We start from the raw sequence: 26,000 nt of genomic DNA on the forward strand, positions 1-26,000 counted from the left end.
GTGTGCAGAGAAGAAAGGGCTGGTGCCAGGGGGGGAGCAGGCAGGAGAAGACCATGCAGGGGAGCCGAAGCTTCCACCAGACCCAAAAATGGCATGAGGGAGTTCCAAACAGCTGCAGTTCAGAGCACAGTTAATTCACTTGCTGCTGAATTTCAAAGTGTCACCCACATGTTGTCACTTCCAGCCCTACAGCAGGATTATCACAAAGGAAAAGAAGCTCGATTAACCCCCCCAAGCACACTGCTGATCACGCCACTCCCCTACCCAAAAACCCTCCATGGCTCCCAACTACTACAGAACAAAGTCCAAGTGCCAAAGACTTTCAAAGCACTGCAGCCATCTGTACCAGTTCCCTGATTTTACTGATAAGGAAACTGGGACAAAGGGCAGATTAAGTGGCTAGAAGGTCTGAAGGCAGCAGAGGCAGGATCTTAACCCAGGGCCTCAGCAACTCCTGTTCACCTCTGGTGGTTTTTTTCACAGCACCACAGCTGCCTCAAAACCAAATGCCATCACCTGGCAGGCCAGACCTTCCACGACCTGGCCCCAGCTGCCCTTTTGGTTTTTCCTACTGCTGCTTTCTTCACAGAACTGTGGCTCCTGTGGCATCACAGAGTGAACCCCAGCTCAGCTTGCTCAACATGCCAGCTTCCCATGTGGGCTCTCCTAGCTGGCTTGCCCTGGGACAGTCACTGAACTCTGCAAGTCCCCAGGAATCGCATGGATGCTGCGTGCTGTGTGCTAAGTGTACAGCTCGACATGCTGTTGTACAGCTGCTACCGTTGCTGCTGAAATTCTCTGCCCCTCTCCTCCCCTCAGCCCTCTGCCTAGGCTGGTCCCTCCACCTGAGACAGCCTTGCCCCCTCCCAGCTACTGAAATCACAGCTGCAAGACAAGACGCACCCACAAACGCCACCCCTCGGGAGCCTACCCAGCACACTCACTGCACGTGGCCATCCAGCAAGGGGCCTGGCACTCAGCAAGCACCTCCTAACTCCTGGGGGTGAACGAAGAGGTGGGTGAGCCTTGCTTTCTTGTTACCTGTGCCCCTCTGCTGGGCACACCAAACTGCAGAATCCAACCCCTGATACCTCCTCACCACTCATTCCCAACAGGCCTTCCGGACCAGCCCAGTGGGTGAGTGAGGCGGTGCTGCCCAGGGCAGGGGTGGGGGCAGGGGCAGGGGGTGCTACGCTGCATTTCTGATTCAGTACACTTCCTCTTTTTTTACATTATAAACTTCTTAAACAACTAGTACACTGTAGAGAGGACAACAAAAATGAAGAATGTTATGCACACCACATAAAAGATCTTTTTTCCCAAAGAAATCATTCAGTTCTGAAGGGTTTAATACTGTGATGTGGAGAAAGATTGTAATGTGTGGCCACCACAGTGAGGCACATCCTCACAGCCTGTGTGGCTCTGACCAACGCAAAGACGCCTTTGCTCCAGCCATCAGAGCCCCATCCACGTCCCTGACGTGGGGGTGCCACAGCCAGAGGAGGGCCCAGCGCACATGCGCGCGAACTCAGCAGCCCCACGAGGAGGGCTGGCTTTGCTTCTCCCGTCCTTCAGATGCCATCTGAAGACCAGTCCACAGCTACTCTCAACTGCATTTTTTTTTATACCTGGAAAGAGTTATTGGGTGGTGCCTCATATTCATGACAAGACCCTAGATAGCATAAAAACAAGTGAACAGCCATTTTCCAAACTCTCCCAGAACACTGACTTACTCTACCCACCTAAGTCCCACGCAAGAGGCAGCGTGACAGAGCAGCCAGCACACAGGCCCTGTGTCAGAGAGACCAACTCCACTCAGCCATTTCTCCCCAGGGGATGTGTTCGTAAGACATGCAGACCACCACCTACCTCAGAGGGTTCCCAGGGCTCACTGAGCTAAGACGGCACCCAGCTCAGCAGCACCAACAGGGGCTCCGGAAAAAAACACACACCTGGTGGGCCAGCTCTCACGAGGCGTGGTCACCTGCCATCCACAGAGGGGAGAGCCCCCCCCCACCCCCACCAGCCGCACCACACACTGCGTCCACTTCAGAACACTGTGCTGCTCACAAAGTCATCTGCGCCTCTTCTGTTAGCCTCGATGTCAGTGGTAACTATCCCGACAGTATCACAGGAGGGCAAAAGTACAGATGTGACTTATCGTACATAGCTCCAGGAGGTAGTTAATCCTTAACTGAAAAGTGTATGACCATGGAGCACCCCTGAAGAGTGGCACCCCAAAGGGTCGTGGAAAGAGCTCTCTCTTCATTTGATTATAAGAAAAAAAATCTCCAATCATGTGATTACTGTTGCACAGAAGAACTTCTCCCAGTGACTAAATTTCTGGCAATCGTTTTGCATTAGGAGTATTTGAGATGGTGGTTGCATAGCATGGAGAATGTACTGAAAGCCGCTGAACTGCTCAGGGTAAAACGGTCTGTTTTATCTTATTTGAATTTCACCTCAATTTTTTAAAAAAGAATATTTTACTTGAAAATGTGATGACTTTTATGTCACTGTGACAACTGTGAATAAAATGAAGGATGACTGTGCATATGTACTAAATATCACCTGCTCCCAGGCTCACACACAAACAAACACACACACACACACACACACACAACCCACACCACACACACACGCAGGCACCACACCACACACACACACCCCACACCACACATACACACATGCACCACACACACACAAATGCACCACACACACCACAAACACACACACACACGCACCACACCACACACACACACCCCACACCACACATACACACATGCACCACACACACACAAATGCACCACACACACCACAAACACACACACCCCCGCACCACACACACACACACACACGCACCACACCACACACACACACCCCACATCACACACACACATGCACCACAAACACACACACACACGCACCACACCACACACACACACACACATGCACCACAAACACACACACACCCACAACACACACACACACACGCACCATACCACACACACACACCCCACCCCACACCACACACACACACACACCCCACACACACCCCACACACACCACACACCACACATGACTTTTTAAGTAAGAAGAAGGGCACACAGCACTAAGACACCTCCATTTGTACTTTAAAAAGAATGGGGTGGCGAGAAGTATCTTTATACACGCCTACATATATCTGCTTGAATATGCACAGAACACTTGTAAAAGGAGACAAGAAATAGCAGGGTTGCTGCTGGATTAGGAAGGAAAGGAGATTTATTTGTCATAAGATTTGTCATAAGCCCTTGGGGACCATTTTAACTTTTTCACTTTGTATAATGTAGCTTTTTCAATTAAAAAAACTAGTAAATAAAAAATAAAAACAAATATCACCGGTTTCCAAACTTAAGTGCAAGCCCGTGAGTATTCCCATCCTCCTCTGAACGCCAGTGAACGCCACTTCTGCAGTGCGGTCTACGCTACATATCTTGCATACTATTAAACATATCTAGATTTTGATTAAACGTTTATATTAAATGTTGATTTAGACACACATACAATTCTAATAACAACTTTAAATAAAGATCATTTTCAAAACATTACACAGCCATTAAAAATGATGGTTATGAAGACTGTAGCAACATGGGAAAGGCTTATGACGTAATATTACCTGGGGAAAAAAAGAATAACAAATTACATCTACATTCCCAACGCCTCCATGGGAAAAGCCGGGTGGAGAAGGATGCACAGGGAAAAGACGTGGTGGCCGCCACAGAGTGTGCCCACATATGCTGGGCAACCAGCCAACCACTCCCTGCGGATGTTCTCATCACGCCTCCAAAGCACTGGATATGCAGGCAAGTACCACTACCCCATCTTACAGATAAAGAAACAAAAGCTCCAAGGAGGTTTAAAAAAAAAAAAAATGCCCCAGTCATCATGCTAGCAAATGGCAAAGTGTGGCCAGGAACCAGGGGTGGCCCCTCCCCAGAGCCCTCCAGATGCTAAGAGTCATGGTGGCGAGGTGACTGACAGTTATGACATTACTTTTCTGTAAGCTTTTAGAACCTAAAACTAACACATGGGTTATATCCTGGGTTAAAAAAAAAATATCCTAACTGCCATGGACCGAATCATGTCCCCCAAAATTCACATGTTGAAACCTAGCCCTGGTGTGACTGTATTTGGAGACGGGGGCTATAAGGAGGTAGTTTAGGTTACATGAGGTCATGAGGGTGGGTCCCTGATTCAACAGGATTAGTGTCCTGGTGAGAAGAGACACCAGAGAGCTGGAGCACGCCTTCTCTCTCCCTCACGCACAGAGGAAAGGCCCTAGAAGGGCACAGCAAGAAAGTGGCACCTACAAGCCAGGAGGGGAGCCCTCACCAGGAACCAAGTTGGCCGGCACCCTGATCTCTTCCCAGCCTCCAGAACTCATGAGAAATACCTGGGTGTTCTGTAAGCCACCGAGCGTGTGGTGTTCTGTTATGCCAGCCTGGACTGACTGATACACTCAGCTATTTTTTTAGGATCTTATCCCAAGAGAAACTACATTCTGTTTTTAAGCAAAGTTGAACTTTTTTCCTTTAGGGCCAATCTGAACATAGTCTAAGATTTCACCAGAGAGCCTCCTAATATCTCAACAGCTGGCTAAAAACCAAACCAAAGCCTTATCAGGCAACGTTTCACCCCACACAATAAATTCAAGATAAAGGTGATATTCTTCATCTCCCTTTGTGAAACCCAATATTTTCTTCAATATTGGTCTAACTTCCTGTATTATATGCAGTTGTGACAGCCACTGGACAAGTTTTCATCTCCCATCCCTTGCATTTCTATTCACCACAAATTTCTTCCTGTTTTCTTATTTTAAGTATCTGTGATTTAATCCTGGATCTAATTTCTAATAGTGAATTTTTTCACATCCTATTAGAGTAAGTAAAGCAGTGTGCTATACACAGACTGTGGATTAAAACAAAGGATGCTGCTGCAGGTTGGCTTCTAGCCTCAGGCAGGTTTTCTTCCTTTTCTAAGCCTCGGTTTCCTCACCTAGAAATGGGGGTCATGGGAGCTCTGCCACCCTACTTATCACACAGGCTGAATGCCAAACAAATGTGACACCTTGTTGGTAGGACTTTTTCATCGGTCACCATCCCTGCAGAGATGCGGCCAGCCAAGTAGTGCCAGCACATCACCAAGCAACAGCTTTGTCACACAAAGGCAGGACAGCACCATGCGGCCAGCCAAGTAGTGCCAGCACATCACCAAGCAACAGCTTTGTCACACAAACAGGAGCACTGTACTCCTGCCTTTTGATATACTGAAAAATGAAACTCACAGTGCCTCAGAAGCAGCACCAGGAGAAGCAGTGGGTCTCAGAGTTGTGCACGACCACAGTACTCAGCAAGGGCTTGAGGGCCCACAATCACCAAAAGCCCCCTGTGGGAGAGGCAGTTGGGTACACAGCCAGCGGCCGGGTCACAGGGTACCGTGCATACACTGTGCTTCACCAACCTATGTGTCTTGAAAGTGAAATTTTCAATAGAATACAAGGTCCAGCTGAGCATGTGACCACAGCCCACTGGACCCCAAAGGTGACAAAGCAAACTACCCGCTCGATTCTGCAGCACAGTTCGGAACGGGACTCCTGCACCGCCCTTCACGGCTAGCCAGTCAGTGACTGAGTCATGCCCTGCTCCTCCACCCGCCCCAGAAGCATCCTCAACATCTGCTTTTGTTGTTAGTTTAACAATTACCAACCTTCGCAGGCCGAGACCCCCACTCACCACTGGTCTTTGTCTGCTTTCTGCCATCAGGCCCCTATCATCAGGACAGGTCAAGAGTGGGGGCCCGGCCATGAGAACACAAGGACAGCCACAGTTGGGCCTCAAAGGCCACCACCCCCTGCACACCTGACTGCTGAGCTTCCTTCCAAAAGGATGCTAACTCTTTCAGTCCCTCAAGGATCATAGGGGACCAGGAGCAAAAAAAATCCAAAATGGCACCCCAGAGACCCTTTCTCTCCTCCACTTCCCTGCACTTCATCTTTAACACACTCAACTTCCCTTCCCACCTGCAAGTCCTCTGAGCCCTCTGGAGCCAAACAGACCAGACAGCACGAGGAGATAAGGGCAACAGAGGCAGCCTCAGCTGGCTCTAGTCCCCAGTGTGTCTTCCTAGGAGAGTCACCAAACAGAACTGTTCAGAAGAAAAATTCCCATAGTGAGTAGGCCTCTCTCTGTCTCCTGGAACACAGGATCGTCTGAGACAAGGACCACAGAAGGTCAAAAGAGGAAGGAGACAACCACTATGCTTCAGCCCTCTCCAGGCTCCTTCTCAGGCCTCTGTCTCTTCTCTAGCCACCAACCACCACCTCATTCTCCATGGCCTCTGGAGATGAAGAACCAGTTCCTGCCCAAGGTGGCCATGCTACAGAGGTGTCTTGTCAAGGCTTGATCAGGCTTCATCATGCGAACAGCCAGGAGGAAAGGCAGGGGGCAGGAATCATCCTCCAATGAGCAGATGGCTCAGGGGCTACCTCATGGAAGGCCAGAAAAGCTGTCCAGTGACCCTGGGACAGGGCTGGGGGCAGCTAGGGCACTGCCTCGACAGCGGGCTCACCAGCAAGGCCAAGACACTGCTCTTGCTGCTCACACTCACAGATCTTTCCAGCAGTTAGCACAAGGGTTAAAACAGGGGCTCTGGGACCAGCAGCTTGGGTTCAAGCCCAGTCCTGATACTTACTAGTTATACTCCCAGGCAAAATATTTAGCCTGTCTATTCCTCATCAGTAAAATAGATTGATAATAGTCCCAGATTCACATGAAAGTTGAATGAAATACATGGAAGCCCTTAGAACAGTACCTGACACAGAGTAAAGACTGAATAATAGTTAGTATGACCATTACCACTATCATCATCACTGCCACCACCATCACCACCGTCATCATCATCACCATCACCACCATCACCATCATCACCACCACTACCACGACCATCACCATCACCACCACCACCACCACCATCACCACCACCATCATCATCACCATCATCATCACCATCATCACCACCACCACCATCACCACCACCATCATCATCACCATCATCATCACCATCATCACCACCACCACCATCACCATCACCACCATCACCATCACCACCACCACCATCACCATCACCACCACCACCACCACCATGATCATCACTACCATCATCACCATCACCACCATCATCACCAACACCATATCAAAGCCCTTGATTCTAAAGAAGTAAAACAATCCTACTGCTATGCTTCCCACCTATCCTTTCATGCCCACACTGAATTCCAATTGCTCAACACTCTCTTCCAACTTTCCTTCTTAAAGAAACCCTCTTCCTTCTAGCTTCTCCTGAAAAGTCTACAGGACGTGTACTTGAAGCATACACCAGATAGGATTTGTGGTCACAGAACCTGTCCATCTTCTTATAAAACATAATCTAATCATGGTTTCCCACATGTCTGGCCCATGCCTGGGAGAAGCAAAGTCCTATTTCCTCAACACCCATCAGAAGGCCAACCCTTGGAGGAACTCCAATTTGCACTTCTCATATTAGCAAACCCAATTTCATAACCATCTACTAGGGACTGGTTGACTGCAGATGGCCACTATTTCTCCCAATCCAGACCCAGGTATGACCCACCAGCCAATGACACTCAAGTCTGCCCACTCAAGGTGCCATCACTTCTGTCCTCAGGCTGTGCATGACAACTCACCATTACACGCAAAACCCCCAGGAGGTCAAAGGTACAAAATCACATTTTTCTAAGTTGATACATTTTTATATCCTTCTTAGCTTGAATTTCTTTCACAGGTCATTCATTTTCTTAATAATAACTTCTAAGAAACCTAAACCATTTTAAAACAAAACCATTATTTTCTCGGCAATTTCCAGGACGAGACACTAAGGAATGGATGGTTTGTGGCGTTTTGAGTCTCAGCTCCACACCCAGGAAAAAAGTCAGGATGGGGAGGGCTCGTTGTAAATGCCATGTCTCTGACTACAAAAATTCAAAGTTTACTGATTCATTCCCTCCAACACAACACTTCATATACGGTTCAACGCAGCTCAAACATTTTCTGGGTCTCTACTGTGTTTTCGGCCCAGTGCTAGACACTGAGCCATAGGGTAAATGCTACAATATAAAAGATAGTCTCTGACCCCAAGGAACCAGAAATCTGGGGAGGTGACAGATACACATAAGTGTATCTGAATGGCAAACACAGCTGGCTGCCTACCCTTTATCCATCCCCTCCCTCTTCTCCGTTTCCAGAACTCCAATTAGAAAGTGGCAATGGGGCCGGCCCGGTGGCACACTGGAGAGTGCGCCGCTTGGGAGCGCGGCGGCACTCCCACTGAGGGTTCGGATCCCATGTAGAGACCGGTTCCCGCTCACTGGCTGAGCGCGGTGCGGGCGCAGCACCGAGGGTTGCGATCCCGTTGCCGGTCCCCGGTACGGGCGCGACACTGAGGGTTGCGATCCCATTACCGGTCAGTAAAAAAGACAAAAAAAAAAAAAGAAAGTGGCAATGGCCCAGCCTGAATGAGACACATACTTCTCAGCTTCTCTTGCAGCTAGGGGTGGCTGTGGAACCCAGCTCTGGTCAAAACTCTGCCTTCCTGATAAGAAGACACACGCCATGATGACTGCCCTTCACATCACCATAAGATGATGACTGCCACCTTGTGGCCATGAGTAAGAGGCCACAAGAGACTTGGAGCTCGGACCACAATGACATTGCTGAGCCAGTGACCAGGGCCAACAACTACCTACTTCCAGATACCTTGCTAAGAAAAATAAGCCCTTATTTGTTTAAAAGCCCTTGAGTCTGATTTTCTATTACCTGCAACAAGGGGTATCCTAACTCATACCCCTTAACACAAGGCACCCTGTGTCAACTGGTAAGCTAGCAGTACTGATAACCACTGCGGAACATGGGGCAAGAAAGAATAAGGTTGATGGCTGGGGGCACAATTAACACTCCGGTACTTCCTAAGAATGCTCCACACATGCACCAGTCCCCAGTCACTGGAACTTGAGGACAAGTGATTCACAGCCATAGCCCACAAGAGGCTCACAGTCTAGCGGACACGCACTCACATACCCACTTAGGGGCAAAAAATAATAGGAGCTAAATTACAGGCACAAAATGCCACAGAGTTCCCAGTGACCCTTACATACTCTTCCCACTTTTCTCCTCTTATCCCTCAAATAGAGAAAATATACACCACAGTCTCTTAATTGCTCAGTTAGTTATTTCATATCCTAATCTCCAAAAGAAATTATTAGGGAAAAAAGACAAACATGATTTTTAAGACTGCTTCTTTAAAACTGTACGGTAGACTTATAAACATTTTCAACATTTGCTTTTAAGATTACATAGCAAAAATCATCATTCAATAGAGACAACTTATCTGAAAGAAGCTTGAAAGGTTTCCTATTAAACTAAAGATTTACTCTACAATAGATATTAAATGAAATTCTTCACTTTCACTGAATCATATTCAATTTGGTTATTTTAAGCTGAGTAATACTACATGTAGTTCAAATACCACATCTACCAGTGAATGTCACAAAAAAAAAAAAAAGGATACCAGTAATGCAATAAAATTCAGGGGGCAGGAGCCAGTGTTCTAAGGATCTCACACTCCCTTCCTGAAGCCCAACAGATAATGTCACAAAAAAAAAAAAAAAGGATACCAGTAATGCAATAAAATTCAGGGGTCAGGAGCCAGTGTTCTAAGGTTCTCACACTCCCTTCCTGAAGCCCAACAGATTGTACAGAAGATAAAATAACCACTGTGAACAATTTCTCCTAGGGAGCTCAGAAGGCTTGGTGAGAACCAATTAAAAGGTAATAAATAAGAGGTAAAAGAAAGCACATAGTATAATAAATATAGCACTATAAACAGTGGCATTTTGGGTTTGCTGGTTTTATTATCTTCTCCATTTTTCTAGTTTTCAATAACATTCCCATTAATGATGATCACAGAAACCCTATAGTGAAAAAATGGTGCAGAGAAAAGAAACAAGCATAGCTCCTCTCACAAGCGGGAACACATGGCAAAAACCTGCCAGGACATGGGCAAGGCTCTGGAGGGAAGGCAGCCTATCAGCAATGCTGGGAAAACCCCAGGACAGAACATGCAAGCTAAGAGCCACCAGTTTAAAAACCCTGTCCCTGGATAAAGGAAGTAGAATTTTATCGCTATTGAGCTGCCATTTGGATATCAGTAATAATTACTTATCTAGTAATTTTTTTCAGAAACAAAATAAAACTAGAGAGAGGGGACCATGTATGCCCCAAAAGAAGGAGGGAACTGTCTAACTAAACAGTCAATGCACACCAAATGACAAATGCTACTATGTGGCACTCCTGTGCAAGGCCCTGAGGGTAGAGCTGCTGAGAAAGAAGAGGTAAGCCCTGCCCGGCCGGGGCTTACCTTCTAGCAGAAGGGATGGGGACAGAAATAAACAAGTGAATACACAGGAGGTGGAAAGCGATGGGCACTTTGCAGGAAAATGGAGCAGAATGAAGGCACAAAGGGAAGACGCGTGCCAGGGCAGCAGGAGGTGCTGCCACTTCCCCTACATGGTCAGAGGCTCTGATGAAGAGGTGACATTTGAGCAGAGACCTGGAGGAAGTGAGTCATGCAGAAATCCAGGGGCCCTGGGGCAGGGACATGCTGGTGTGTTCCCAGGAGAGGAAATGAGGCCCACGAGGAACAGGGTACATGTGCAGGGTCTCAAAGGCCATCATCGGGCCTGTGGCCAACCCCCTAAGTGAAATGGAGCCCCAAGTAGCTCTGAGAAATACCTGATTGGGATCTCATTTTTAAAAGATCCCTGACTGCTGTGTGGATGATTCTGGACACAAGGGGACTCCCAGGCAGGCCAATGCAGAGGCTCCTACCACAATCAAGGAAGTGGTGACAGCTGGGGCCAGAGAATGAGGAGGAGATGCTGAGCATATGAAACCAACAAGGTGTGGGGACAGGTTAGAAGAGAGAGAAAAAGATGACGCCCACGTTGCGGCCTGAGGAGGGTGCTGCTATGTCCAGAGAATGGGGAGCAGGCTCAGGAGGAGAAATCAGGGGCTCACAAAGCAAACTCAGATGACTACCTTTAACCTGGAAACTGCCATCAAAAATAGCTGAGCTTAAAACACTGGGAGGAGGAGAGCTCCTCATCTACCTCCTTGAAGAAAGCTGCTTTGCCAGCGTTCCTCCTGAACTATCAGAAGAGACACAAGAAGAGAACCAAAAATGGGGGGAACCCAGGAGAAACAGGTGAAAGATACAGTCAGAGAGAGAGAGGACTGAAGAATGAGAAGCAGTCTGGACCCTGGAACCTGGCAGCCATCCCTGATGGACGCTCAAGCTGCGCAAAGGGAGTGACTCGCTCTCAGTCTCGCTGTGCATCACAGGGTCCCCTACTGCTGGCTCCTGCTCTTACACCCTTGTCATACCACCTCCCACTCTGTTTAGACAGGGTGAGAATTAGCAAAAATGCTCTTTTCCTTTGCAAGTTGATGCTGAGCCAAAAAAGTGTGGTGCAGTAACCAGGAGCAAAGGTCCCAACAGGACACTCCACTTCCCACAGTGACACGCACAGATCCACGCCACAATGCGCTGCACACCCACTGTGCACCAGCCTGCCCGGCACATTTGGTGACAGCAACACAAAGCCAGCAGCCATAGCTGGCCCTGACTCAGGGGCTGAGCTACTGGTCAGGAATCAGGCCCAGCGATCTCATAAACAGTCCTCTTGTAAAAGCTTCATTGTTTACTTCACTTTAAGCACTTTTTCCTCAAATCACAAGAGCTAAGACAAAAACCAGACCTTTAAGGCACCCTGCTCATGACTGCTGACAGCAGAGTCTCTTCCACTCTCATGACATTCTACAACCTGCTGGCACTGCTGATCTAGGGCAGCTTTACCTCTAGCTGAACTGGCATAGCAGCCTCAGGCTAAAGAACCAAACACTGTCGACACCTCTGATTAGAAACAGGATGTAAACAGGCCTCACTAAGCCACTGTGTCAAAACATGAAGTGACTGGGGAGAGCAGGAAGGGTGTCAGCCAAATGGAAGAGCAGGAAGAAGGGGCGAAGTGGGAGGGGAGGGGGGCAGGAGGAGTGGGGGGTAGAGGGGCAGGAGCAGGGGACAAGGGCGAGGAATGGGGGCAGGGTGCGGGGGGGAAGAGAGAGGCAGGGGCAGGGGCTGCAGTGGGGAGGGGGTGGGGGTTGGGTGGTCAGCAGCGTTACATTCTCAGGGCCCTGCTAAGAGCAGAGTGTGGCTTGGGCACTGAAATGCACAGGAGGGGCTGTGGAAGAGGGGCTACGTATGATGACCACGTGTAAGTGAGAACTGCCTCCCCGCCCAGAGTCTTTGCCTGCCTTCCACTAGTGCTTCCCTGCTGAGATTCCAGCAAGACTGAGTTAGCTAGAGCTTTCACCTTTATCCCTCTCACATTATCACCCTCTTCTGAGACCCCCCTTACCTCTGAGTAAACATGCTGAACACACACAGGCACACACGAGTGTGTAAGTGCACACACGCACACACACCCCAACATAATGCAACCAGCTGTCTTGCGGTGTAGTGCAGGGCAGGCTGCAAAGGCCTGTGCGGGGCCACTAGAGGGCGACGTTGGCCGGATGCCAGGACTGTGGGAACAGGGAGCCTTCCGGACCACAGCTCCCTGCGCAGGATGCCCAGAGCAAGTCTCTACTCCTGGACCAAGCCAGGTTCTCCAGTGAGGCCCTCAGGCCTCTGAAGAGCACTGAGAACACCCCGTGTGTACACTAACCAGAAATGAGTGTGCCCTGGAGGCTGGGAGCCTGGCTGGGGATGACCCCATTTCCCACGGCCCTGCCCTCACTGCAGGGCTGCAGGACCTCCACTTACCTCACCTAAGACGCAACCTCTTCAGCTGCAAACCAGCAATTATTAATTTGAAGCAGAAAGGTGGTGTTTGGGGATTGTTCTCAGGGAGATAAATAACTATAAAGCACAGCGTCCAGTACAGTGAGGGCCCCCAAATGGCAGCAATTATGCAATTATTTGGATACACTGCTTCACCAGCTGTTTCATGAGGACATGAGTCTGTCTCCCCAGGGACATGACACATTTCTTGGGTGTGTTCTGGTTTCTGGGTCCATCAGCTGCTTCCCATCCTTGTAGCCCCAAGGCTCCCACCCGTGAGGGTCTTGGCTCTCTCTTTCTCCCCAGTTTACCCAGCTTCATGTCCAATCAAGCCCCAGGACCATCTGGCCCACCCTATGGCACCAGTGGAGCTGACCAGCCCAGGTCCTCGGCCCCCTCCCCCGAGCCTACTACCCTAGCTTCTTCCCGCCCCTCCCCCGCCTCCACTCCCAAGGGATCTACTTAGTCCAAGGCCACTGGCAACACCCTGCTCAGAAGTCTTCAGTGGCTCTTCTTCCACAGAACAGCCACCGCTTTCTGACACTCTGTGCCAAGCTTTGCTCCCCTGATTCAAAGCCTCCCAGAGGCTTCATGCTGTGCTCAAATGAAAGCTGAGACCCTCCACCAGGCCTTCTCAGCCCTCAGGGCCTCATCTCTTCCTGCCTTGCTGACCCTTCTCCCCCCACCCCCCACCATCAGGCCAGCACTTCAGCAGCAGCTCTCCAGTCCTCAAGCACATGAAGCTCCATCCCACCAGAGGACCTCTGCACCAGTGGCCCCTCCCTGCAATGCTCTTCCCCATCTTCAAATGCCCACTTTCATGCATGTCTCACCCTAAAAGCACCCCATTCCTAAGGGTCTCTGCTGACCGTCCACTGCAGCTGCACCCAGCCTTCACCCCTCAGCACTGTTCTTTTCTCCACACCTGTGCACTACTGCACTACCCTCTGATGGTTCCTGGAGTAGTGAATGAGAGTGTGCGAGCATGTGTGTGTCCGTCTGCCTGCCAAGACTCCCCACACTAGAATGTCAGCTCCTTGAGGGCAAGACCTCTGGGGGGTCTGGCACCTCATCTCCCCCAGGTAACTACAACCACTGCAGATGCTCAATAAATACTGGTTGAATGAATGAACTTTATGTAAATTACCTCCTACCTTCACAGCTGATGAGACAGGGAGGCCAAGTCACCTGCTGAGAGTTGATCACACAATGAGTAGCACTCGGCCCAGATCGCACCAAGGACTGACTCCAAGGCTGCACCTGCCTCCTCCTGTTGTCATGGGCCCCTGCGAGCTGCCCTCCAGCCACAAACACTGAGAAGGCTTCTACACACTGTCATCACTTTCAGGGTGTACAGCCCCACACCTTTGTTATGCCCTCCTCCCCCACCCCAAAAACAACCTCCCCTCCCCACCTCTATTCCCCAAATGCTCTCGATCTTAAAGCCCAGACTGAATGCTCACTCAGGCGAGCTGGAACATGACTGCGCACCAGGGCCCACTCCTTGAAGGGAAGGGCAATACTTTTTGTTTCTAGTGTCTGAATACTCCTGCATGCCAGAGCTGAGTGCACGCACCATATGCCCTCAAAGTCCCCACTGCTGCATGGCAGTCACTCGCCAGTCCTCAGGAAATGGCATGTTTTGCATACTGCCAAATCATACTACAATTCACTAGACATGTGATAAACACGAGTGTCATTTTCTCAGGCTTCAAAGCAGGCAGTTTTTGTATGAGTAAATATTGAGTCAATGCTAAGAGTAGAATGAGCTGTTAAATTCTATTTGCTACTTTCATCCCCAGGCTCATACCAGAGCACAAGCTAAACAAAGAAAAACAGCACTCTGCTGGATGGAATGATATGCAGCAGGTAGAATCATTTCTGCACACACTTCTCACATCAGTGATTTGCTTCTCCAACATTGGCAAATATTTGCCACTTATGTCTTTTATGTAACGTGAAGATAGTATATTCCACTGTCTTCAGAGCTATCTTAAATGCCTTATAAAAACAGGCAATTTACTGGCTATGTTTTCTTTTGCCACTAAATACAAACCCAGTAATTGCCTAACTACGAAAGCTCTGGTTTTAGATGTTTTGTTTTAGATTTAATATTTAAATAGAATTCTAAAGAAAGAAAAACCCCATAATCCCACCAACCTAGTGAAAAGATTTTGATTTTTACATACTAACCTTTTAATCTATCCATACAAATTCACATTTTCCCCCAAGTCTTTAAGTATGATTTTAATTTCCAAAAGTCACTCCAATGACAAAGTCCACAGAAGATTCTAGCTCACTGCTCAGACCTGACCCAAAAAAGGATCCCGTCAAGCAAGTCTTGTGTCCCTGAACTCTCTCCTTGCCACTTGCCTACTGCTAGAAACCACTGAGCACAACCAATAAAACATCTGTAAACTACCTAGACTTATCAAAGATCGCAAAAGTGACCACATGTCAGGATTATAAAAATCAAGTTACAAGATAAATAGGCCAATACAAATGAAAATACTACCAATAAAAATAACTAACACTTTTGAGTGTGTATTATGTGCTAGGCATTCTCCTAAGCATTTTATACGTGTTATCTCACTCTGCAGAGTCAGTGCTGCTACCATCATGCCCATCACACGAACAAGGACACTGAGGCACGGGACCAATACCAAGCTTGCTCCAGGTCACGCAGTGAGTGGGTGGTGGTGACAGCTCTCCACGCAGGCCACCCCCGTCCAGAGCCCACTCTCACAGGCGCTATGTGAGTCTGCCTCCGTGCACTGCCTCAGAGGTATCTGGATCCAGCAGAAAAGGTGTACGGAGGTACGAGAAAGAAAAGTGGCTAAGAGATGTGCTTGAATACAAGACTGCACTCCTCTAAGCATGACTGGCCTTTATTTCCTATCTCGATAGAAGAGGCTTCCACCCACCCCATTCTGAAGCCAAAATCACAAGAGCCATCCGCCATTCTGCCCTCTCTCCCCACCCGTATCTACAGAGGCTCTATGAGTGTGATCATCACAGGATGAGGTTCACATGCCTCCAGAAAAGTTCTCAGGTTGTATCTAATAATAGAAAATTAGGAATAACCTACATGCCCATCAGTAGTGGCTGGTGAAAAAAATTACGGGGCACCCATAAAAAGGCATGCTATGAGCTACAAAGACGAAGGCAGTTCTCTATGTACTATTATGGAAAAATATATAGTTAAATTCAAAAAGTAAGGCGCAGGTGGCCAGTTAGTTCAGTTGGTTAAAGCGTGGTGTTGGTAACACCAAGGACCAGGGTTCAATCCCTGTTACCAGCCTGCTGCCAAAAAAAAAAAAAGAGTACTTTAAAAAAAAAAAAAGCAAGCCACAGAACAGTGTTAGCATTCATTGCAGAAAAAGAAAATATGCCGTATGAATGCACAGACTCCAAAGTGTCTCTTTACAAATAACTGCTTAATTATCAGAGGAAAAACAGTAACTTTCCAGTGGAAAGAATGGGCAGACACTACTGTAACCGAGTCATGAGAATAAGCACCCTCTATGTCGGGACAAAGCCACGCCATGTGCCTCCTGCTATGATGGCTGAGAACATAAACCCCTACTAACCCACACCTCACCGTGAGAAAATATCAGATAAATGCAACCAAGAAACATCCTGCACAATAACTGGCCTGCGCTCTTCAGATATGTCAAAATCAAAAACACCAAGAAACTGTGAGTGACTCATCCAGGTTAATGGTGACCACAGAGATGTGACTACTCAACAGAATGCATAGTCCCACTTGAATCCAGGACTAGGAAAAAGAGGTATGATGGACACTGTTGGGACAACCAGCAAAATGTGAATATGGATTGTGGATTTTATAATATTACTATTACTAAAATAGCATTGAGTCAGCGTTAAATTTCCAGACTTTGACAACTGTACTGTGTTTATACTGAGAGGATGTCTTTGCTGTAAGGAAACACACAGTGAAGCTCTTAGGAGGAAAGGGATATATCTCCAATTAGGTCTCTAACAGTTCAGGAGAATACACGTACACACACAAACACACACACACACAAAACGTAAATGGGCAACATGTAAACAACCCACAACTCTATATAGGAGTTGCTCACACTGTTCTTGCAACGTCTGTAAATTTGAAATTATATCAAAATAAAACACGTAAAACATCTGCATAGGCCATCTCTGGAAGGAGACACCTCGGACAGTAAAAAGGGAGGGAAAACAGAGGCTGAGCACGAGGAAGTGGACCCATTTCACTGTACTCTCTTTTGTGCTTCGCAATCTTGCAACACGTCCACGTATTACATGTTCAAAAAAATAAATAAAACCAAAGTGGAAAAAAAAACCACCATGAGACCTGCACTCAGCACTAGAGCTGTATCTTACTGGCTACAAGACCTTTCAACAGCTGCCTGGCCCGGCCTCAGGCTTCTCTGACAACCGCTCCTGCATGAACCCTCCTGCTCAGCTGCCGCCTCCTGAGCAGGAATCGCACCTGCTCTGTGCGGTCCATCCACGTGCCCCACGCGCCACCTCCTGGCCCAGCTGGGCCTTGCACCTCCCGGCTCTCCCAGCCCTCAGAGCAGAGCTCTGGAACCGCCCATAACTGTTTACGTTTGCCACCCCTCCCCGCCTCCTCCCACCCCCCTCCCCACCACCAACTATGAGTGCTCTCATGGCCAATGCAGCATCCCAATCCTCCTCAAAGCCCAGCATCTAGCCAACATCAGGCTCAGAGTGACCCTCAACAACAATGACTGGGAATTCTGTCACACGGACCTGAAGGCAAGTGTGTGCCTCAAATCCCAGCCAGGGAGTACCCACAGTCCTGCGAGTGACTCGGAGAACCGCCCTGGTGGCTGTGCTCTCCCCAGCAGGCCTGTCCCCATCCGGGCCTTGCCTTGGCCCTCCTGCAGTGCTCACAGCCTGTCACCCTCCACGCTGCCCCCAGCCCCGTGCAAGAAAGTGCAATGTCAGTAGGTCCACAGGGTGGCCATCAGCCCTGTCCCCCAGGAGCCACCATTTTCAGGACTCTATGAAGAGCGGGGACAGCCCGGCCTCAAAGAGTTCACCGACCCGGGCCTTGCCTTGGCCCTCCTGCAGTGCTCACAGCCTGTCACCCTCCACGCTGCCCCTAGCCCCGTGCAAGAAAGTGCAACGTCAGTAGGTCCACAGGGTGGCCATCAGCCCTGTCCCCCACGAGCCACCATTTTCAGGACTCTATGAAGAGCGGGGACAGCCCGGCCTCAAAGAGTTCACCGAGGGCAGCACTCAGAAAGAGTGCACTTAGGGAACTGAGGAAAAAAGAACAGAAAATACCTTACCAAACTGCACTGGAAATACATTAACAAGGCATGTCTAAAGGAAACTATCCATACAAATTACTACTATCTTCATGACTTACCAGCATGAAAATACAACCACACCAACTTCCACAAGTGCGATTACAAGTGGAGGTGCTCGTGTCACAGCAGCACACACAGTCCCTCAAGAATGCAATCTGTTTTAGAAACAGCAAGAAACACCCACTCATGTCTTCCGAGCTGCTGGGCACTTACCAAGGTCTGTGTTGGGGCCGGCAAGCAGCTGCCTGAACTTGTCGAGCCGGGAGGCCTCTCTCTCACTCAACGCGGAGCTGCTGAGGGTGCTCAGGTCTGACGTCACACCCAGTGTGACAGTGGCCGAGTGCGGGAGAGACTGGGACCTCTGCAGAGGGACAGCATCACTGGTACTTTCTGCAGAGGGTGAAAGAACAGGGGATGGGTGAGGGCACGCCTCCTGAGTGCACGGTCTGCCTTCATTCAGGACGGCCTCACGCTTGCTGTGCCACTGTCCCTGTGTATACGCTGTTGGGTCCCAACTGTCCCTTCCTCCCACCATGAAGCAGTGGGGAACCTGGTTTCTTGACCAATAAAATGGAAGTGACACCTATGGAACTCACCTGCGTCACTGGCCAAGTATTATTCATCAATAAAATAAACATCCCTACACAAAAGCAACATAACAACAGCCAGGGAAATCCAGACCACCTCAGGGTGTGTTGGTGCTCAGACTCCCAGCAGTGCCTGGGACAGCAGATGAGGCCTGCCCAGGTGACAGGACCCCATGGATCTGCTGAGGAGGGTGCTTGCGAGGTTTACCCAGGCCTGAGCATGGGGGCAAGCCCACAAGTCACTCATGAAGGGCAAGGACAAGGCCTACAAAGGCAGTGAGGACCAGGAGACAAAGGCCAGGACACTCCAGTGACCAGGATGCTCCCATAGCACCCACCTGCTGTCTCTGGAGCATGTCTGCCTCCACTGCCTGCCTGACCCTCCCTAGATCTCACCTCAGCCCCAGAGGGAGGAGATCAGGTAGGGAGACAGGCATGTGAAGGATGGTACCTGCCCAGACCCGCCATGGGCAGTGACCAAGGTGGCACTGGTGTACAAGTTTGCCCACTCCCTGCCCAGTGTGCCCGCTGCTACTGCACACAAAGGTCCCACAGACCCCCTTGATCCATGGGCCCATGGGGACCCGATGGGGGGAGGTGACAGAGCACGTTACACCCAGGACCGGGGACAGCCAAAGGGAAGATCCAAAGGCCCGCAGGTCACTCAACGCAGAGCCAGTAGGGACCAACAAGCAGAGGCTCTGAAAGGCTCTGAACTCCTGGGTCTAAATCCACCCAACAAGCTCATCTTTCAAAAACTGAAAACTGGAGTGAAAACTAAACTCCAGGAAATGGAGCAAGGAGCAAGTGCTGCAGAGCCGGCACGCACTTCAGGCAGCTGTGGCTGAGCTCAGGTGGGCGAGAGCACCACTCCCCCAGCTCCTCCCTCCACAGCCGGCCACATTCCTGCAATCGGGATGGGAGAGGCTTCTGAAAGAAACCCTCAGGCTACCCGAGAGCAAGGCAACCTATGGCCTTGGGCAGAAACTGGCCCAGTTAAATCTCCAGAGAAGCCTGCTGCAGTGGGGGCACAGATGTCCCCGTCTCCCTTCCCCCCACCAGGTGGCCTCAGCTCAGGCAAGGCTTGCTCACACAGTGAGGCGGGGCCAGGAGTGGTGACACTCAGAGCTCCTTTTTCCCCCCGTTTAGAGTCCATTGCTTCACCTGCATTTACAGTTCTACAGGAAAAACACTCAGCAAGCAGAGCAGCTCTTCGCTGTGTCCTGCAATTAAAAGTGCTCAACTTGATTACCTGCGATCTTTAGAGATGAGTGATGTGACTTCATCATGACACCAAAGGGTCCCTCACCCCACTCAGGTGAGGCAGGTGGAGGTAGAGCGACAGTGATATCACCCAAGGAAACAAGAAGACTGACCACCAGGTCTCCCTGTCACCATGAGCAGAAAGCACATCAGTGTCCAACCCCCAGGACCCCACAAAGTGTGACATAACCACACCAGCCAGCATCCACACAAGACCCCACTTGCAGCTTGGTCATGGTCAGCTATAGGGACAGCCCTCATCCAGCCCACTACCCACTGAGCAGGGGCCTCCAGAGCCCATTCCAGCTAAAGATGTGCTTTTGCCATTAACCCAAATGTCACTAAATAAGCAAAGTGCATGTGACCTTGCGTATGATGGTGATAGATTTCCAAGGTATTTATTAAGAAAGTCAGGACAGCCAAAAGGTGAAGAACAGGCACAGGGAAGGCTAGCCCACAACCCACCCAACTGCACTGCACTGAATTTCCAGCCTACCTACCCAGGGCTGAAGGTCAAGGTGGGCGACAGCAGGCTACAGGCACTCACAGGGTGACCTCCAGCTCCCCAGGGCACAAATGCTCACATGAACGTAAATGTTCGGAGTGGCACATCCATACAGCAGAAAAGCTGAACTGTGCCCCATGACACAGAACATTCTAGGATGTTTAGAACTACAAAACACAATTCTAACATGAGCAGCAATGACAATCATACTCTAGTATTAGGAGCAGTAAAGTGAAATGGGACATACAGGTCAATCGCCTGAGCAGAGTGGCCCTCATCCCCGGGCACAGAATGTGACAGTGCTTTGGGAGCAAGCACAGGGAAGAGCCACGTGGTCACCAGGCCCTGAGCAGAACTGCATCCACCTCAACAACATTTATGCAACTACACGGGACACCACAGAGAAACAGACAACTGGGGACACAGCCCCTCTCTTCAGGAAACTTGCAAAGGTTGCAGATGAAGCATGAGGACAGACCGGAAGACAGTACCTCCCCTCCGCCAAGATGGTCTTAACCTTCTAACCCAGGAGACCCCACAGACATCCCCCCCACCTGAAGCCTTTGCTGACCTGAAACTTGACCCCCCTCAACAAGACAATATGGAAGCTGAGTCCCTGGAAGCTTCTGGATCCTGTCCACAAACTTGCAAAGGTTGCAGATGAAGCATGAGGACAGACCGGAAGACAGTACCTCCCCTCCGCCGAGATGGTCTTAACCTTCTAACCCAGGAGACCCCACAGACATCCCCCCCACCTGAAGCCTTTGCTGACCTGAAACCTGACCCCCCTCAACAAGACAATATGGAAGCTGAGTCCCTGGAAGCTTCTGGATCCTGTCCACTCATTTACTCATCTGTCTCCCACTAGACTGCCGGTGAGCCTCCCCCGTGCCACAACCTGAGGGAGTGAGAACAGAGATGTGTCCATCTTCATGCCACCACCAAGCAAACTGTCCGGTGACTGATGGAAGGCCAAGTCGACATCTGGGGCTGGATCACGCTCTGTGGCGGGTGCAGGCTATCCTCGGCACTGTGGGATGTTGAGCAGTATCTCTGGCTTTACCTACTACCTGCCAGTGACACATACACAAAACTGCCCCAAGATATTGCCACATGTCCCCAGGGGCAAAATCATCCCGACTGAGAACCCCTGCTCTATTCAGGAAGGCAGGGCTAACCGCAAGGGCTCTGGAGTCAGATGCTCTGGGTTTGAACCCAGCCCCACCACTCAGGGTGCGGCTCTCTGCAAGCCACCTGCTTCTTCTCTGAACCTCACCTGTGCAACAGGAGTAACAACAAGTCTTTCCTCCCAGTGTTTTGCAGAGTTTAATGAGTTCCTTATCACAAGGGCTTGCTACACTACTTGCCACATAGTAACTGATCAATAAATGCTATTATTATCATTAAAATATCAAAGTACTCAAAAGAGGCTTGCCCTGAAAGCAAACACAGAAACAACTCCAAAACAGGTACAGGCACAAGGCAACGAGGTCACAGGACCCCTTCTCCCAGCCACAAGCTGCCTGGACTGTCCCTCGCCCTGCTCTTTCGGGAGGCAGCCATCCCAAGGTGACATCTCATGGCTCCCCAACCCTGGCCAGATACACCTGTGCTTCCCCTGGTCAGGATCTACCAACCATACACAACATGGCCCTGACACTCTTGACCCAGGCAATCCCCTGCATCCAGGGTGCTGAGGACCACCGCCAGCAATGGTGGACATGCTCTCCAGGGCTCGCAGAGTTTCATCAGCATCCCTGCCAACACCAGGAGTCTGTACAGGCTGAGGGCACAACCATACACAACACGGCCCTGACACTCTTGACCCAGGCAATCCCCTGCATCCAGGGTGCTGAGGACCACCACCAGCAATGGTGGACATGCTCTTCAGGGCTCGCAGAGTTTCATCAGCATCCCTGCCAACACCAGGAGTCTGTACAGGCTGAGGGCATGCTGCCCAGGACTGAGCATACAGGAGGTGGCAAGTGTGTGCTTTAGTCAGTCACCACAGCTTTCAATCCACCTCCAACCAATTTCCATTTATAAGTTCAAATACCTTAAAATTTAGTAGATTTCAACATGAAAACTAATCAAATGAAATAATTCATAGCATGCTTATCTAAAGAGACATGTTACATTTTAGAAGTTAGCCAATTACTAGAAAGGGTTTTTGAAAACTAGGCATAGGCGTGAAACCTAGTTCCGCATCTACTAGTGGGGCAAGCGTGACAATCCCCACGTTCTCATCTATAACGTGGGAGGGCACCCAGGTCTCCGGAAGACCAGGGAAAGCGCTATCAATGAGAGCCTGTTCTTGCTCTCTGGCTGCTCCCCTACACCTCACTCATGGTGCACTCAAGGGCCACCTTCTCAGTGGTGATGCCCTCATCTCTGACCTCCCAATTGAAGACTATAGTCTACCCCTACCCTGCTCTCATGATCACACACATCGATTTTGACCCATCCCATTTGCTGCCTTCCCGTTCACTCCATGTCCATCTCTTGGTTGTGTGCACATCAGCCTCAGTCCCCTCACTGGAACAGACTTCCCAAAGGGCAAGGACTTACATCTGGTTTGTCCAGGGGCATTCCAAGCACTGAAAACAGCATCTGTCCCATCACAGACATGCATGAAATAACTGTGTGGCTTTACATCACAGACATACCCCATCTCCAATATATACAGATCAAAAAAGTATGGCAACAATCTCAGGAACAGCCACTGAGTGTCAGGAACAAAGGACATAAGCCGCAGACATAATTCTACGCTTGCGGGGGTTAAAACCTGAGCATGGCTATTCCAAAAGTCAGACTCTCACCCCTTACAGACCCTGAGCCCACCTGGATGGGTCCCTGGAAGGAATCACCATAAGCTGCCTGAGGAGGTCCAGCCCTGAACATGCAGTTGGCCTGAGCCCTCAGCTGGAAATGTCACCCCCAGAGCCACCAGCTGCCCCAAGAGCTGGCGTACTCAGGAGGGAGACAGGGTCCCCCAAACCCTTGTGCTCACCACAGCCCCCTCACAACCAGCCCACAAAAGTCACATGCCCTCCACTCCATCAGAAGGAGATGCGTGCTGCTAGAAGGACAGAAGAAAAGCATGGCAGGAACTCAAGGGAAGAGTGCAGGCTGCTGCCCCTGCCTGGGACACTGCGGCCACTGGGAAGATGACCTGTCCTGGGCCCTGAGCCCTACAGCACATGAGACTGGGGTCCCCTTGGTCCCCCACGATGAAAGGACTCTGCCCCCTTTCTTGGCTCTGCCCAAACCACCTCTTCAGTCCTCCCTGTCCTACCTGCAGGACAGGACGTGTGGCTCTCGCTGACGGACTTCACCAGACGGAGGTCTCCACCCGGGGCTGACAGTGGCTCTGCCACAGGGCTCGGCCTCTGCTCGGGGCCTGGTGCCTCCTGCAGGGTGTGCTGCCCCTGCCGCTGGCTGTGGTTACGAAGGACACGGTGGGCCGTCTCCATGACCACCTCTGTGTTCAGGCTCTCCGCCGCCATGGCCAGGAGTTCATCATCGTCCTCGCCTGCATCCCAGGCATCGCTGGTGTTGCTCTCAAACTCCTGGAAGGTGCTGACCCTCTTGGCCTTCACTGGGGTGGTTGGTACCTTGGGCATGGACTTGAGCAAGCTGCAAAGCAAAGGTAGTCTTTACTATTACACGCTCGGGGCTGAAGAGTATTCACCCCAAAACTGGCCAGAAAGGAGTCCCCAGATGACTCACATAAAAGTTTTCAACTTCAGTCTAGCCGACAGTGAAGTGAAAAAGCAGACACAATTCAGAGACATTCAAACTAAGGCTGGGCGAAGCTCATGAGGATACAGTGATGGGGAGGAGGGCAGAGGGAGAGGCAGGCCAAGCAGCCTCCACCACCTGACGTACCGATCCATGAGGAGGCACGGCTGCATGTAATGGCACTCCAAACTCACCTTGGCCAGTGCCTGCAAACACATTCTCACAATCCCAGCATCTCAGCAAAGCCACTACAGCATCAGGTGAGTGATGTGGGACCAGAGAGACCGTGCAGAGAACACAGGCCTTTCATAGATGGATTTGAAGACATTATAACCCCACATATGACAACATACAACACGGCCCACTGAGTGTCAGGAAGTTGGTCGGGCAGACACAGTCCTGCAGGGCCTCGCCAGCACAAGGCCCAGTCCCACACCTCTCTCTGCTGCCTACTCTGGCACAGGCGCCAGGACATGGGGCAGATCAAGTCTCGAGCAGCTGGGCCGAGAATATGGTCACAAGGAAGGGAGATCCGCAACCTGCAGGCATGCCAGAACAGCTGCCCACTGGCTCAGGGCACCAGCCCCCTGCTCTCTGGCGTGGGTCCCCCACATGAAGCTGTGGTGTCCACATCCACCTTCCCCAACAGAGGAGGAGCTATGCAAGGCCAGCAGTGCTCACACAAAGCAACGGCTTGATCCGGGTCAGCCGATGAGGAACCACTTTCCTCTCCCTTGGGAATTCCAGGGAGCTGGAGGGAAGCAGAAGGACAGCAGTTGCCACGGCCTCCTCCCATCAGGGCCAGGAAGCCGAGGGAGTTAACACTCCACTTACGTGCCGTGCAGCAGGGGATCGAAAGGGGGATGCTGGGCTCCGTACACATGCTGGATGCTATTTAAAAAGAAAGGAAAACCAATTAGCTTTTCTTCAACTGTCCCAAGAGCCCACCACTGACCCAGCTCCTAGTGACCCACACAACTGAGGAAAGCCAACTCTCCCTGAGCTGCCAAAGTGCCACTGAGGGTCCTGAGGGGGATGAAAGGTGCCACACAGGTGCAACCCCACACACAAGCAGGACAATCCGCCCTCCCTGGGAATGGGCCTCAGGGCAGGGAGCTGCACCCGAAAGCAGCCCCACAGAGCCTCAGGCTTCCACCACAAGCCCAGTGAGGGGACTGTGACCACTGCCCACGGGCCACATTTCGGACAGGACTGAAAACTGATGAAGAGATGCCTATCGGGGACTCTCATCTAGCACCACTTTGTCTGAAGATCAAATGGAGAATTTCAAAAAGAAGATGAATACAATTTTTTAAAAAGATTTATTGGTTTTATTATAAAAGTCTTCCAAAATACCCGACTTGGCAGACACTGTTTGTCAGCTGAGCCCCTTCTCCTTGGCTGACTTCAGCCAGGATGGCCATGTGACACGGTACAGGCCAGTGAGAAATACATGGAGACTTTTACTTTTCTAACAAAAAAGACAGGCTTGGCCAGCACCCCTCTAGTCCTTCGCCCCCTCTTCTTCCACCTGGCACCAAGAGGTGAGGCCTGGGAACCTCATCATCTTGCAAGCATGAGAAGTAGCATAGGAAATAAAGCCACCATGAA

The 26,000-nt window shown here is 50.3% G+C and overlaps 1 protein-coding gene across 1 annotated transcript in view; it reads right to left on the reverse strand.

Annotated features, from left to right (window-relative positions):
- Positions 1–18,477: 18,477 nt before the first annotated feature.
- The window catches only part of LOC103605858 (TBC1 domain family member 22A-like), a 29,096-nt gene continuing 21,573 nt past the window's right edge, over positions 18,478–26,000 (reverse strand). The window contains exons 2-4 of the mRNA XM_008590467.1: positions 25,224–25,280; positions 23,944–24,284; positions 18,478–18,683 (exon numbers count right to left, since the gene is read on the reverse strand). Of these exons, the coding sequence (XP_008588689.1) occupies positions 18,478–18,683; positions 23,944–24,284; positions 25,224–25,280 (604 nt within the window). The remainder of the gene's footprint in view (positions 18,684–23,943; positions 24,285–25,223; positions 25,281–26,000) is intronic.

Source organism: Galeopterus variegatus, unplaced genomic scaffold, assembly GCF_000696425.1.
Source record: "Galeopterus variegatus unplaced genomic scaffold, G_variegatus-3.0.2 Scaffold6125, whole genome shotgun sequence".
In the NCBI taxonomy this organism is placed as follows: Eukaryota; Metazoa; Chordata; class Mammalia; order Dermoptera; family Cynocephalidae; genus Galeopterus; species Galeopterus variegatus.